This window comes from Miscanthus floridulus, chromosome 6 (assembly GCF_019320115.1).
Source record: "Miscanthus floridulus cultivar M001 chromosome 6, ASM1932011v1, whole genome shotgun sequence".
Taxonomy (NCBI): domain Eukaryota; kingdom Viridiplantae; phylum Streptophyta; class Magnoliopsida; order Poales; family Poaceae; genus Miscanthus; species Miscanthus floridulus.
The window spans coordinates 80,681,574-80,698,129 of NC_089585.1; the positions used below are offsets into that span (position 1 = coordinate 80,681,574).

General features: G+C 41.5%; 1 protein-coding gene and 1 pseudogene across 1 annotated transcript; one reads left to right on the forward strand and one right to left on the reverse strand.

The window, feature by feature from the left end:
• Positions 1 to 432: 432 nt before the first annotated feature.
• LOC136458460 (uncharacterized) lies at positions 433 to 3,405 on the forward strand (annotated as a pseudogene).
• A 1,543-nt stretch (positions 3,406 to 4,948) lies between these two features.
• LOC136458458 (F-box/FBD/LRR-repeat protein At1g13570-like) lies at positions 4,949 to 9,326 on the reverse strand. Its single transcript, XM_066458393.1, has 4 exons — positions 8,364 to 9,326; positions 8,131 to 8,274; positions 7,694 to 8,046; positions 4,949 to 5,347 (listed from the first exon to the last, which is right to left on the reverse strand). Exons 1-3 carry the CDS (start codon positions 9,252 to 9,254, stop codon positions 7,702 to 7,704), a joined length of 1,380 nt encoding a protein of 459 aa, XP_066314490.1. The 5' UTR covers positions 9,255 to 9,326; the 3' UTR covers positions 4,949 to 5,347; positions 7,694 to 7,701.
• Between the last annotated feature and the right edge of the window lie 7,230 nt (positions 9,327 to 16,556).

Genomic DNA, 16,556 nt, shown 5'->3' on the forward strand with positions numbered 1-16,556 from the left:
CTGGGCAAATCCAATTCCACTTTGCAGGAAAGAAAGAGATATTTGTTTTTTCCTCTGGATAACCCCTCTTTGATGAGAAACAAGAAAATAAGAAGCATCCAAAGAAGAGAATCAAGATGAAGAAACCAAAGCCAATTAAAAAACCAGAGAAGCCTATCAAGAAGAAGAATAAAAAGAGATGGTGTAAGAAGAAAGATTCGTCCTCAACATCATCATCGCCTGATCCTAACAAGGCCTCCGAGGTGGAACAAGAGGAAACACCCCCGCTCAAGGAAGAATAACCTTGAGATCGTCCAGAAGGTAAGTTTTCTATCCCTTGTATATTTATTGCATTTTTAGTTGTTGCATCTCATATTTAAATTTCCCAATAAAAATTTGCTTCGCATTGCATGATTAGTTAGTGCATATGGCTACTCTTTTGTTTTAATAGGTATGAAGCGTACAAATTTGTGTTTTATCAAAGAACATCGAGTGTACTCACTGAGTAAGAAAGGGACAGCTACCATGTTGTTCCTTCTGCACTATGATCAGACTGTTGATAGCAAGCTTAAGGAAATGCCTTTAGATGCCCTGATCGAAAGGTTTGCTTCCACTGTGCCTACTTTGTACCATTGCATGTTGCAGACCTAGTCAAATAAGTACAGTATGTACTGCATACCATATCTTAGATTAATGTCAGCAATGGTTACATTGCTAAAGCTCTTTCCACCCTTTTCAAGATACTCTGTTTCATGTGTATATGATATAATGCTTGCTGATTGTCCCTCCTAAATGAGTTGCTTTGCTTAGTGTTAATACGGAATTTTCAATCGTAGTAATTTATAAAAGTTGTCCCTATTGTGTTTCTTCCTTTCCTCTAACAGGATGAGTGGTCCTATATTTGAAAGTGGTCCGTACCCAACAACGACATCTGTTGTTGAATGCTATCATTTACTGCCATATAAGGAGGTCTTGTTAAACGTCCTGAACAGGTATACTTAAAGATTTATTTCAGCTGATTATGCATGAAACCATTGATAACAAAGTGTGTCTTCTTACAACTTTTGTAGGTTAATGACTACAGATTATTCTTGACATGTTGCAGGGACTGGCCTTTGGGTTCTTCACTGAGTGCGGCAAAGGAGCGGGTATTTCAAAATGGGAAATCTTCATCCCTCTCTGAAATAGATGAAAGTTTGAAGGAACAAGAAGCTGATAGTAATAGCAAGTCTAAAATGAAAAAAATAACCACGGACATTTCAACTCCAAAGAAAAATAAGCAGGTAGTAAAAGCAATTGGTGATAGGGGCACCAACAACTGCAGCACCAGCAAAAACAGAAAAGACAGCAACACGAACTGCAAAAGAAAGTCTGAAGCCTTCAAGACTAAAGTTGCTACCTACGCAGAGCATGGGGGTGGTCAGAGCCCCACAAAAGACTTACAAGCCAGTGAGTCTATCAATCTTATAGTACTTCACTACTTCGATTTTACTGATCCGGTTTCTCCTCATGATTATGATAAAGTCACTTAATTTCAGGTGTCCAAATGGACAACAGAACAGAGAACTCTAAAATTAGAAATGTGCCCCAAGATATCATTCTGGTAAAGAACTCTGTATGAGCTTGAGAAAAAGATGCACTGAAATCAGGTGTGATGTTTCTAGTTCAATAATAATTAATATATGCATGTTTATGTTTTAAACTTCAACTTAAAGAATTAATTATCTTTCAGACACCAGATTTTGATCCTGATCCTGTAATTAACGACCATGCCTTGAAAAGCCAAAAGGAGAAAGTCATTGGAATGTTTGGTAAGGACAATCCTATCCAAGAAAAAATAAATTTCTTTTCCTATTATTGATTACTTCCATATTTATGCTCCCAAATCTTAATCTGTATACTTCAAATTGCATTTCAGGTGGCATCTCAGGTAACATGGATGTTCAGAAGTATGGGACACTGCAATTACTTCGGAAGATGCGAGATGATACAGTATGTTACATATTGCAATTCATTTCTGAAGTTACAGTGATGCTTGTTGATCATAATCCTTCTTTTCCTTGATAACCTAATGTGTACTCATCTTAGCCTATCTACGTTTCAGCTCCGTGAGCATTTTGTGCTTGGAGATCGAAGTGCTGAGTACAAAATGGACATTCAAACAATCTTGACAGGTATTTTACCTTTTCACAACTAAATCTAGATAAAATGGACAATAACAGTGTGAAATCAAATGATCTTGTGGCAAACAACTTGTCTTTCCATTCCACAACGTTACTAAACATAGCACGAGGGCCTTGTACTCTTAGGCTTCGATTTATATATGTGAACCTTAGTCCGAAATGATGGAGTTGGGCGTCACCATTCCATCCAAACAAAGCTGCAGAATACAAGTGCATGAACATTATATAGCCACCCAAGGACAACTAGCAAGACAACTTCAATTCCTGTAGAATAATTGTAGACCTATATATATCAACATATCTTTTCAACTGTGTGATTGTTGCTAATCAACCTCAATCTTTTACCTTCAAGTTATATCAAACCAGTGCGTATCATTTTCAAACCATATGCAGAAACGGAGATGACACCTAAAGTAACATCAATCCTAAAGAAATATGAGAATAGTTAGAAGATGATGGAAGTTGGCAATCCAATTAGCTCTGGAGAAGGATGCCAAACCATGAACATAAAGAGGAAGAAACTGAAAGAAGCCAGCCTTCTACGCGACAGATGCCTGGCAAGAAACAATAATCTGATGAAAATCATTATCATGACTGCCTCTACAATCCTCTGTCTGACAGTAGTCATTGCAGGAACTGAATGACATATGCCGTGAGAGCAACTGGATTCTTCCAAGATACAGAGTACTTCCTTCAGTTACCGGTGGTATGTGGTTGATAATCACTGATCGTTCAAGTTCTTGCATGTCGTAGCATGGAGTCCTTGGACCATATAGGCATCAGAATAATGCAGTCAGATTTAGGGTTCACAGTCTGCTCTTCTTGCACTGTAAAGCTGATACATACTAGCGGGCGACAGTTATCATATAAAGCTACCTTTAAAGTCGGACTCTGATAGGTGATTAAACAAGTTGTTCTTATACCATACTATAAGCATGATCTTAGAACGTATACATCCTAATCACAATTTGAATTAGTCAAATGTCCGCTGGTAAATATGATCGGAATCTCTTTTTGATCCAGCTCGGGCAATCTTTCTCATAGCTTTTAATTCCTACACGTTCGATCTTTTACAGTTTGTACTCCTATATTGGCAGATATGTACCAGGCCAGTGTCCACCTTACGGGCCCAGATTTCAACTTGAGTGTAGATGGTGATATGAAGGTCACACCTCATGAGGCACGAGACTCGGCGGCATCCAACATGCTGTCTCAGCTTCAGTAGAAGGCAAGGGAAGACTAGGAGAGCAGCATGTATCCACAAAACCCCTGATGCTGCATCCTTGCTGGGTATCGACTTCTGAATAAGGAAGCTGAGTATGTGACCGGAAAGAACAGCCATCACAGCTCGCAAATGAACATGCTGGGAGAAACATCGTGATGTTGTTTGGTTCTCCCGTGATCTCCAGAGATTACTGGTGTTCAGCAATGTGTTTAAATTTCTGGATACCATTGTGTTGTTGCTTTTGCGAGTTCTCTAGCTGCAGCGTGCATTATTTGGGTGTGAAAACAAAAATCTATCTATCCATCTATCTATCTATCTATTTGAAACTACTAATTCTGGTTAGATGGTGTTTGCTGCACAAGCCACAACTTTCTGCAGGTGTGGTTCTTTTTTTTTTGTGCGAATTTCTGCAGGTGTGGTTCAGTCTGCAGTCATATAGCTGTGATACTAAACTGCGTTTTCTTGTTGGACGATCTGAGTTTTCACTTGCTATCTTGACTTGGCCATGTTCTTTTTGTTTGGCTGCATTCCCTGTGTTCGCGCATGGTAGCCTGCTAAGCACTGGTGCCAGGAGAGGTTCTTTGGTCTTTAAGGTGTGGACTGTAGACAGTAGTTGTCACCCTGCCGTTGTTGGGAGTCCGAACTCCAAAGTTCTGAAAAGATCGTAGCATTTGTCTGTCAACTGATTGTTAGAGATAGCCTCTCGATCAAGTATGAAGTAACTCGATGACCATCTCCTCAAATGAAATCATGCTAGACAGGGGTGGCTGCAGCTGAATATGGAGCTTGCACAGCAGTCCGTCTGCTACCGATGTAGAGCAGGCGCAGTATACACACTGAAAGGTAAGGGAACCGTTTTCCTCTCAAAAAGAAATTTCCGTTTATCTAAAGGGCGTACCCAGTGCAGAGAGCTCCCGCTCTATGCGGGGTCTGGAGAAAGGTGTCAGTGGCAAGCCTTACCCTCGCCTGTGCAATGTGAGGAGACAGCGACTCAAAACGATCGATTGATCACCTGAATTGAATAAAAAAGAATAGAATTAACTAATAATGTAATAATACTACACATTATATAGCTAGCGTGAACCCACTGCTCTTCGGGAAACTAGGAAGTAGACAAACAAAACCTTAAACGGCCAATTTCCTAAAACATTGGGGTTGGGGTTGAGGAACGACAATGTGGAATGTGGGACGTCACTTTTAAAAACCATGGTGTGAAGGGCAGAAGGGGTACATTGTATGAAGGGTGGAAGGGGTACACCTATTTGCATTGTCCCTTTGTTTCGAGCCACTTGGATATGTCAGGATTGCATGAAACCTTCATTGACTTGTTCCACGTTTCATATGGTCTCAACTTGTGTTTGCCTCTTTTTTTCTTTTTCTTTTTGCATCTGCCATTGTGTTTACCTTGATGTACTCCATCCGTTACAAAGTGTAAGTCATTCTACATAACTTTTATTACATATCTAGTCATCTGTGGCTATTGGAGGGAGTAAATTAGTAAGCAAGAACCCCAATATGGGCATTTTCTACCATTTACTCCATTGCCACACTAAGGAAAATTGGAGAATTGCATTTCTGAATTTCACAAAGTTCACATGTTCCAACCTTTCAATTTCTGCACCTTAAATCAATAACAATAAAATGGGAGCATCACCCTCATTTTACAACTTCTCATCCAAGATCTTGAAGAGAGACTCTGCCGATACCATACAGTATCATAGTATTGCAAAAGACAAACAAAGGTGAACTCAAATGATTACAATCCTCAGAATCAAACGGATTGGCAGCATTGATCATCGTCCTTCAAAAGTATAGGTGCAACACAACAAAGCTCTAGAAATCATCTCAAGTTCATTCGTCTCATTGAGGCCTTGCAGGTTCCACTCCCACAGATGGGCAAACTTAACCATTGGAGTGGCAAGTCATCTGTGGCTATTGGCTGGTATAGGGTATGCAATACCTGATAGAGACATAGCATAACAATATTAGTAACTCTGAAGTTCCAAGACCAAAGAAATTCCAGAAAGATGTATGGCATATATAAACAGTTTTAGAAATTTAAGCCACTTTATCTGAATAACAGGATTAATGAACCCACTAGATCAAAATGTAAATTGCTCCCTCCATTACTTTATGACATCCAAGAATGCATGCAACCAAACGCCTCTAACTTTGCTAGTTTTTTAGAACTACTCTTTTCGATTAGTCATATGAAAATAATCATGGGATCTGTCATTAAAAGTTTTTCCATAGGTCCTGTTTGGGTCCCAGAATGAGAGGAATTGGAAAGTAATCTAATAATGAAAATGGGAAGCACTTTCTAGATATTGGTTTCAATTCATGGGATCCAAACAGGCCCTAAGTAATCGTATAGTATCATTTTTCATATAAAAAACTAGCTGTAGAAATTCCATATTGGAATCTTGTAAGCTCCAAAACGTCATGCTACAAATGGTGGGTGTATTCATCAAGATCATAGCAATGTTGCTGAAAAGTTTGAGCCTGTAGCATAGGATGTCACAAGGTTTGGACCAACTACCATGGTTGTACACTCCCACAACATACCTACCACAATATGTGGGTGTGGACTACAGATGAAATGCAATGGTCTACAGAGCAAAGCTGAGGGGTAACGATTTCAAATGCAGTTAAACACTCACTTTGGTGTCTGGTAGTTAGCAGCTAGGTTAACCTACACAGGATGGTCAGATTGGATTAACATTTTGTAATATCCTGGCCATGCTGACGGCCTTCTCCGTGCTGGATCACATTCACATATCTAGTATATTCTAGTAATAGGCCAACAAAAGAAGCCTCCGCGGTAACTCTCGTGGCTTAGAAATTAACAAAATATACTCATATAACGGCTTTTCTATTGTCATTATTAAAAAAATAAAGCTAACTTTTGGCAAAAAGGATGTTGGCCCCTAGATCTTCCACACAGGTGAGCCGACCGCTCACCGGCGTTGCCGACCACACACTATGGCTAGAGGTAGAAGAAGGGAGAGAACAGATCGCACACGCACACAGCACAAGCACTAGCGTTGGCCGGAGCTCTGCAGAGGAGATAGCAAAACTGAACTCTCTCTTTTTACTGAGTATGTTAAGGATGACGACAAGCTCTCCAGTGAGCATGGATGGTAGTAAGGGAGCTCTTTCCTAGACATAGTGAAGGACCTCAAACAAGGAGGCAAGTTGAGCATGGATGATAACAAAGGCAGAAAACCTTCATGGATAGAAAGGATGGTAATGCAGCCATCGCAGATAAGGAAAATCTGCAGTGAGCAGCAAAGGTGGTCATGCCCGAGGTAGGCTAAGCATGTTATCAACAGTAGGGTTCAGTTCTGCAAGGAATGAGGAAAATCACAGAGTGATCCATGTGTTCAAGATCGACCTAGCAAGAAGATCCAAGTAGTACATAATGACGAGGAAAAATAATGCAGCACCAGAGAGGAGAGGGAAATAATGCTGGCAGCTAACTTCATTGATCTTGGATACAAAATGGACTAGCAGCGGTATCGACTATCGTGGCCAACAAGCTACATGCGAACACTGGCCATGAGGAGGCTCAAGAGACAGACAAAAGGGGTAAGGCCATAAGGGGATGACTTGAGTTGCCATTTGCCAATGCCCAAACTGCTTATCGGCAATGGAGATGACAAACAACATTGATATTAGGTTGTGATTTGCTATCTAGCTGCATAAATGCATGGGCAAGCTTGCTAGTTAAATAGCAAATTGCCACCTGAGATAAAATAGTAAATTGTTCTGATGAGAACTGAGGAAAGTTCCTATGCAACTGTCACCCAAAAGGTGAGATGAATGATGTGTCATAACAAGCAAAAGCAATGCAATCCAGTAAATTTATACTTTTTCATTACTACTGCAATTGGAAGTTTGGGAAGAACACACATCATGGTTGTGGGCAAAAACTATATGTAAATCCAACGGGCTAAACTGACATATCAGGACACATTTCTCGTCCTATCTACAACTGACAGTACCAGAAGAAAACACAGATCATGGCGTTTTTTTTTTTGGAAGAACTGATGTTGCATCTCAAGCTGGATTCATAACAGTTATGACATAATCAAAGCTCATGGGATCAGGGGTTACAATAAAAAAAATCAGGCACTGTGTAGACTTAAGCAGTTAAAGAATCAGACATAATAGGAACATATATGACTGTCTAAACTGGATGACTAGATGTGCCGAAAACTCAAGTGCAGGTGTGGTGTTGGCAATAACAATATGACGATATGAAGAATACAGAATGTAAAGAAGTTTGAGAAAACCATGATAATACCTCCAGATTCAGCAACCAAATGGGTCACTCTGAAACAAATCAATGGCTCTCTGGAAGCCCCACACAGTGCCATCTTGCCTCTCCACCACAACTCTAGCATCTGGAGATACACACCCTTCAGAAGACAAACGACATAGCACAAAATCTTTTGAACAACTGCCATCCACAAAAACATGCAAGTCCTCCAACATTTGAGCTCTTTCCATGATGAACTTTGCAAATGCCAGCTCATTATCCTCGCCTCGCACAGCTTCTAACACACACTTCTTGAGATGTGAATATACACATTCTGTGAAGCCAACTTGATCCCAGAATTCTATGCCAGCATTAACCAGTGCTTCAGAAGGAACCGACTACACGGCAACCAAGTTAATGGTTTAGTTTAGCAAGTAAAATCACAAACTACAACATGAATGATGAATTCATGGGCTTGATACCTTGATGTACAATGTCTCTAGGCATGGGAAGCATTTAAGCAAGGTGGGCATCAGTTTCACTTGATCCTCGACTCCAAACTGCACCTTCAATGCCAGTGTCCTCAGGGTCCGAACCATTGCGTTTGGCTTTATCTTTGTCTCAAGCTTCAATACAAGGAAGAGAAACGGAATGATTAAATATCATCTATCCCACTATGGAGAGGCAAATGAAATAAGCAGCACACGCAGCGTACCTTTATGACAGTATTACCAATCTTCAGTTGATGCAGTCCAACATCGAAGTAACCAAGAATCTTGAGCTTTGGTGCTTTAATGATTTTAATGTGTGTGGCAGCATCAGCAATCGGCTCCACCAGCAGCCGATCCAGGTTGGGCGCATCGTCAAGGTGCACCTCTCTGAGCATCGACTTCCAAATCACCACGCCGCGCAAGCTCCCCGACCAGATATGGAGGTATCTCGGGTGGTCCTGCGTCAGAACGAGGGCGAGGGTCTCGAGCTCGGGGCAGCGTGGGATCACGGCGTGGAGGTCGCGATCCTGCGCGGAGGAGTGGACGATGCCGAGCTCCCGCAGACTGAGGAGGGCCGGAGCGACGCCGGACGTGTCCGGGAATTGACTGAGGCCGATCCAGAGGCGGCCAAGGGCCGCGCAGTCTAAGACCTCGGAGGGGACGCGGTACTCGACTGGCCAGGAGCCATTGATCACCACGACAAGGTCTTCGACGTCCCTGGAGGCGAGGGAGGCGAACACGGAGGCGACGACCTCGGCGTCCTGCGAGGAGGCGAGGCGCGCGGAGACGACTGGCCCCGGGTGGGAGGCAAGCGCCGCCGCCGCCGCGGCGGGGGCGAGTCCGCCAGCGCCGTCGTCGAGGACGAGAGGGATAGAGGCCCATAGGTGGCGCCAGCGGGAGGAGAGCACCGTGGTGCGGGCAGCGTCCTTGGTTGGGAGACGGGAGACAATGTTGCGGAGGATCTCGTCGGGAAGGCGGCCGATGCGGTCCTCCTCCTCGCCGTTGAGGGAGGCAACGTCCGCGGCGGGGAAGGAGTAAGAGAGGGAGCCGGTGGCAGAGGCGGCGGGCGGCGGGAGGTAGGATAGGACGGCGGCAAGGGTGTCGTTGTCGTCCATGGTGGCACTGGCAACGGCGGCGGCGGTTCGTGGCTTCCGCAGCCGGCGGACGATTACCTTTTTTTCCAGAGGTGTTTGGGCCGGGGCAAAGCACGGGACTGGGCGCAAGGAACCTGCAGCAGGGTGGACAAGTGTGGACCGGGTGCAATCTAAACTTGGGCCGGATGTCCGAAAATCCCATTTTAATTCTGGAAAAGGCCATAACTATTGCGAAAGTCTCAATCTGAAAACAGATTTCGCAAAATGTATTAAGCGACCGGTCGTGCTCCACCACCAGCGCGCGACACCCGTCCGCGACAGGCCGGCCCACTAGTGGCCATCGCCTCCCCATGCCCGAAGCACCCATCCCCAGTCCGAGCGTCTCCTTCTCCGTCCGCCTCCTTCCTTCGCAACGCACCTTTGCGCTCCGACCGAACCTCCCGAAAGCTGTGACCGAGACGAGATGAGCGAGCATGAAGTTTGAGTTTGCTTCCATTTTGCTTTTTTTTTGTTAGCTTCTTAGTATGCCCTGTTATATGTATTGGCATTGCAATTTCAGTTTTCAATTTCAGTTACCAATTTTAGTTTGATTCTAATTATGTGCTTTCAGTTAGCAATTTCAGTTTTCAATGTTGTTTTCGCAGTTCTAGTTATTAATTTCAATTAGCAATTTTCTTTCAGTTACAAATTAGTAACCTGAAGTTGAGATAAAACAAATTGCATTTCAGCTTTGTTGAAATGAAAATTAGTTGCTTGACTCCTCGTTATGCATTTCAGATACTGCTTTCAGTTATGAAGTTTCAGTTTTCTTCTAAGACTGGTGTCCTTGCTTTCACTTGTAATAGAAATGCTGCAGCATGGAAGCAAGAGTAGATGGCACCAGGGCTTGTTGTATGCAACCGCTAAAAGTTTTTTTTTTTTTGTTATTTTTTTTTTCAGATACTGCTAGTTCCGCTGAAAATGCATCATTTGTCTGAAACTATGGCTCACTGCTTGTTGTGTAATTTGGCGCAGCAAGATTGCAGTGCTCTGTTTGTTGTTTACAAAATGCAGTTTGGTTCTGTAGGCTGTAACAACACTTTGCTCTGTTTCATGCACAGTGTAGCTCTGTATGCTCCAAAGTACAAGATTTGATACTTGGTTTATTTAATTCCAGCATGAGTGTTTTCTTTAATTTTAATTTCAGTTTTCAGTCCCCCTTTTTTTTATTTACATTTTCAGTCATTTTTAAAAAAAAAATTAGTTTCATATTTCAGCGACCCGTTTAGGTTAAGTCATGCATATTAGTTGTGTTTACCTACAATGTATAAATTGTTATAAAAGGGTAGCCATTTTTAGTCTTTTTATTTTATTTTTTAGTTTCAATCTTCAGTCATGTTTTTTAGTTTTAGTTTTCAGTCAAGTTTTCAATTTCATTATGTAATTTTAGTTTTGCAATTTCACTTTGTAATTTCAGTGTTCAGTTTTTTTTAGTTTTGTTTTTCATTTTTTTTTGCATTCGTGTGTTTTAGTGCGGAGAGTGCGGCCAATTTGTGTAGAGGAGGAGCAAATTGGCGGAGAGGAGGAGCAGATTTGGATCGATGGAGCAGGGGTGGCTGCCGGCAAATTTGAGCGGAAAAGAGCAGCAAATTTGAACTAGTTGTATAATAACTTACCCCCCAGTTGACATCTAATGCTTATTTTAATAATTTGTCCCCACAGTTGTATAATTATAGTATTGTGTGATAGTAAATCCTTTTATATTTTTTGCCCCCCATAGCTTGTGCATACTATGTTTCATGGCTTCTGTAGTGTGTTCTATAATAACTTGTCCCCTAGTTGGCGGTTTATGCAATGCTTGATTTAGTAAATTTGCCCCTAAGTTGCAGCTTGTCTTGTTTCGGTCGCTACTCTCGTTATTTTAATAATGCCCCTAGTTTGCAGGTAGTCATATTTCTCAGCTTTTGCAATGCAATTTTATAATAACTTGCCCCTTAGTTGGCAGCCTATGTGATGTTTGTTTTAATAATTTGCACCTCAAGGTTTGCAGATGTCTTTTGTTATGGGCCACTAGTCTTGTTTTTTAAATAAATTCCTCCAGTTGGTAGCTAGTTTTGCACTGTTTCTACATAATTATTTCTCGTTTTACAATATATAAGTTGCAATATACTCTCATATAGTGGGTTATATAATAACTTGCCCCTCTAGTTAACAAATTATGCAATGCTTGGTCTAATAATTTGTCCCTGGGTTGTAGCTTGTCTTGTTTTTGTGCCGCTACCCTCGTTTTTAATAAATTTGCCTTATTTTTGTGCCGCTACCCTCGTTTTTAATAAATGCCCACGGTTGGCGGCAAGTAATATTTCCTGGCTTTTTGTAATGTGTATAACGACTTACCCCCAGTTGGCAGCTTTAGGCAATACTTATTTTAATAATTTGCCCTTCCAGGTTGAAGCTTGTCTTGTTTTAATTTGGGCTGCTATTCTCTTTAGGAGTTAGTATCTTTATGTAAATACTATATAACAATTTTTATTATATCCCCATGGCAAGAATCGATATGCACACTATGTAACAGCTGAGTATATTTTTCAGTACGTAACAACTTTAGTATTAGTAGCAACTCCTTTTATAAATCTATTAGCACATATTTACACATAAATTGCTACTAAAATAAAATTCTTTGAAGCATAGGCAAGTGATGTCTAATTTTGTTCGTCTCGTTACATAGAACACAATGGTGCAGACGGAACTATTCAAAAGTTATAGTAATTTTAAAAAATGTTTTGCTTTTTCTAGTTGCGTCAGCTTGACGTCAGGATGAAAGCAACGTTTACACTTAGCGCACTGAACCAAAGGCTTAAAAGGCGAAGTGACGATGCTGGTCGCTGGTCGCTGTACTTCATAAAATTGGGTCGCGCGCTCGCGCTGCAGCGCGACCGGTCGCGCATTAACGTGGTCCAACAGATTTGTAGACCTTCCATGTTTAAAAAAAAAACAGATTTGTAGGGATATATAGCGGGCCTGTTCACGAGCCCATAAAATAGTTACTGTCTCATTAGCCTAGTGGTTACAATAAGCATCTCAGGTGCTGGGTTTGACTTTTCATGGGAGTGAACATTTTAAGATTTAACAGCGTTGTGTTTCAGTGGTTGACGACGTTTCCGTCGACAACGAGATCGGCCAAGTCATAGACGTTAGTTCAGGAGTCTAAGGGCCAGTTTGGCACCGCTCCTGCGTGCTCCGGCTCTGGCACTGTTTACGCACTGTAGCCGGAGCCGCAGGAGCTACAAAAACGAGCTCCGCCAGCTTTTGTGAACAGTGTCAGTGAACAGTGAGACGAAAAGTAGGGGAGAGAAAAAACAGCTTCAATGAACAGTGTTGCTACAGTATAGGTGAGAGAAAACGTCTTCATAAACAGTACCGGTGCCGATGGAAGCCGGAGCCGTCGGAGCCGAAACAAATGAGTCCTAAGAAGTCGCACTGCGGCTGTGCCATGGTCCAATGAATCTGCACACGTCATCATTGTAATGTCCCTTAAAGAAGATAATGTTGCTACACAGTTAAACCACATGATACTTGTTAGAAAAAAAAAATCACAGCCAAAACAAATTTTCTATGAATTTTCTAATGTTAAGTTAAATTTTCTTATTTTAAATGTATATCTAACAACGGGACGTGTCCAGTCAACACTGTTCGGTCGACTCCAGTAAAGTTTCAGAGAGAGAAAATCACGACCGAACATGTTCGGTCAGTGCTGACCGGACGTTGGCCAGCGTCCGGTCACACTGTAAATACTGGAGTTCAGGGTAAACTGACCAACGCGTCCAGTCAACATGACCGGAGCATCCGATCACCCCGTAGGGGCACATAACATTTTGTTTTTCAGCCCATGTTATAAATACTTCCTCCATTCGTGTGTGGGGGTACTTTTGCTCATTCCAATAGCTGAGAAACACCTCTGAGAGTGCCAAGAAGAGTAATGTCCTAGTGAGGTGATTGAGATTTGAGAATCCCAAAGAGAGCCCTCATTAGTGAGATCAAGAGTAGCAAAGTGTACATCCACCCTTCTCATTAGGCTTGTCGTGGTCAAGTGAGAGTTCATGCTTGTTACTCTTAGTGATCGCCATCTCCTAGATGGCTTGGTGGTGATTGGGAGCTTGGTGATCATCCGGCGGTGCTTGTGGATAACCCAACTCAAGTTATGAGCGGTTGTAGGTGATTCACCGCGACGAAGTGTTAAAGAATTAACCCGTAGAGAGTACTTGATCCTTGCGCGGATCAAGGGGGAGCTACACCCTTGCGCGGGTGCTCCAACAAGGACTAGTGGGGAGTGGCAACTCTCCGATACCTCGACAAACATCACTGTGTTCCTCCTCTCTTTACTTTGAGTAATTTAATTCTTGTCATTTATATTTCTAGAATTGGCATGCTAGAGTAGGATTGGAACTTAGGGTGTTAAATTTTTGTGCATTAGATCAATAGAAACACTTTCTAGGCACAAGAGGTTAATTGGGCTAACAGTAGAGTTTTATTATTGCAAAAAAATTTAGAATTAGCTCAATTCACCCCCTCTTGGGCATCTTGATCCTTTCAATTGGTATCAGAACCTCATGCTCACGTATTTAGGCTTAACCACCTAGAGAAAGATATCTCACGGGGATGGACCTCCTTCTATCTTTGAGGGGGATGATTTTCCATATTAGAAAATTCGCATAGAGGCATACTTAGAAGCTCTAGGTGTTGGAATACTTAGAGCCGCCTCACAAGGCTTTCTAAAACCTTAGGATGCTACTAACCTACAAGAAGATGAGTTGAATTATGAAAAATAGAATGCAAAGGCTAGAAACACCATATTTAGAGGCTTTTTGTAAAGATGTGTTCAACCAGGTGAGAAACCACAAAGACGTCCATGCACTATGGTCAGATGTTTGTGCGCTCTGTGAGGGAACAAAGAGTGAGCATGAGGAACGTTATCATCTTATCATGAAAAAGCTTAACTCTTTTGAAATGTTTACTAAAGAATGTGCTAATGAAATGTATTCACGTTTGAATGTTCTTATAGAGGAAGTCAATGGGCTTGAACTAACTCAAATGCAACCATTCGATGTTGTAAGAAAGATCTTGAGTGTCCTCCCCATTGACAAATATGGGCATATTGTGACCACACTTCATCAAGGTGATCTTTCCACCACTACACCGACACAAATCTTGGGAAAGATCAATGCTCATGAGATGTACATGCACATCATATCTCAAGATGGCTCATCATCTAACAAGAAGAAAGAAAATGACTTAGCATTCAAAGCTAGTCAAGAGAAGGGCAAAGCAAGGCTTGAGTATGAGAGCTCAAGTGATGATGAAGTTGATGATGCAAGCCTTGCTCTTATGGTGAGAAAAACCGCCAAGATGCTAAAGAAGCTCAACAAGAGTGGCATCAAGTTTGATGGCAAGAAGAAGTTCTTCACTAGCTCTAGAAGGAAGCCAGTCTTCGAGATGGATTGCTATAATTATGAAGAACTTGGTCATCTAGCTCACCAATGCACAAAGCCCAAGAAAGACAAGTTCAAGAATAAGAACAAGGACAAGAAAAATGACTCAAGTGATAAAGACGAGAAGAAGAAAGACAAGCCATACAAGAAGAGAGATGGCAAGAAAAAGGACTCTCACAAGAAAAAGAAGAGTGGAAAGGCATACATCGTCGATGATTGGCTCACGGACATTGATTCATCTAGTGGCTCATCCGATGATGATAGTGACAACAAGAAGGTGGACGCCATTGTTATTGACTCTTCATCATCTTCACCGCCACCATCGCCATCATCCTCTACACACCTATGCCTTATGGCCAAGGGTGAACATGAAGTATCAAATGATGATGAGAGTAGTGGTGATGAACATGCTAGTAATGATGATAGCGATAGTGATGATGATGAATATGAATCACCTTCTTATGATGATCTTATTAAATTGCTAAATAAATACTCCAAGATCATTATAAAGACTAGAGCTAAGAATGACAAGCTAGAAGCTAAAAATGATTTTCTTTTAGCTAAATGTGATATAGTCGAAAAGGCTAGTGTTGAGCTTAGAGAAGCAAATGAAGCTATGTCATCTAAACTCAAGGAGCTCAAATCTTCTAAGAAAGAGCTTAAAGATAAACATGATAAACTTAAGAGGATGAATAAAGAGCTCATCACTAGCTAAAATATGCTAAAAGATGAATATACTACTCTTAAGATTAATCATGATAATCTTGTTATTGCTCAAGAATATTTATCCAATGAGCCATATATATGATGCTACTAACAATGTTGTTAAGATTGATATAGCTACATCATGTGATGATTTGATCATTGAGAGCATTGAGCAAAGTTCTAGTAGCAAGGGTAAGCAAGTGGTTAAGGCCGATGATTATGATAAGTTTGTCAAGCTCAAGAATGACAATGAAAAGCTTAAGAAAGATCTTGAAGAGATCAAAAGTCACAACACTATTGTGCTAGAAACTCTTGTTCATGATGATGGGTTGATGCTTGAGAATGAGAAGCTCAAAGAAGAAAACAAGAAGCTCAAGAAAGAGAAAAACAATGATGCTCTTAAGGAAAAGAACAAGAAGCTCAAGTTAGAGAAAGAGCATCTCAAGATTGAATTGAGCAAGTTCACTAGAGGTAAGTATCTTTAAAGTGAGCTACTAATGAACACCGTCATGAAGATGGATAGAAGTGGCATTGGGTACTTAGCAAACCAAGAAAAGAAGGCTCAAGCTCAACAACAACACAAGTCAAAGCCAAAGCCAAAGAGATGCTTCGAGTGTGGACAAGAAGGCCACTTTGCTCATGAGTGCCAAACTCCACCACAACCCTTGCCCAAGCATGCTAGACCTTTTGCCTTCAATGCTCACTACATGCTTAGAAAGGATTCTAGTGGAAAGATGAAAGTCATGTTCTTAGGACCCCCAATAAGAATAGGCCTAAGAAAATTTGGGTTGCAAAATCACTTGTTGAGAAGGTGAAGGGCCCTCAACAAGTTTGGGTTTCTAAAGCTTGATCTCTTGTGTGTAGGTGAACTACAAGACCGGTGAAAGTCATGGGGTTATTGATAGTGGTTGCACACAACATATGATCGGTGATCCTCATATGCTCACCTCACTAGATAAAGAAGTAGATGAATAAGAAAGAATCACATTTGGAGATAATTCAAAGGGCAAGGTTAAAGGATTGGGTAAAGTGGCAATATCAAATGATCATTCTATCTCAAATGTGCTATATGTTGTTCATTGAGCTTCAACTTGCTATCCGTTGGACAATTGTGTGATCTTGGCTTCCAATGCTTGTTCACCGAGAAGGA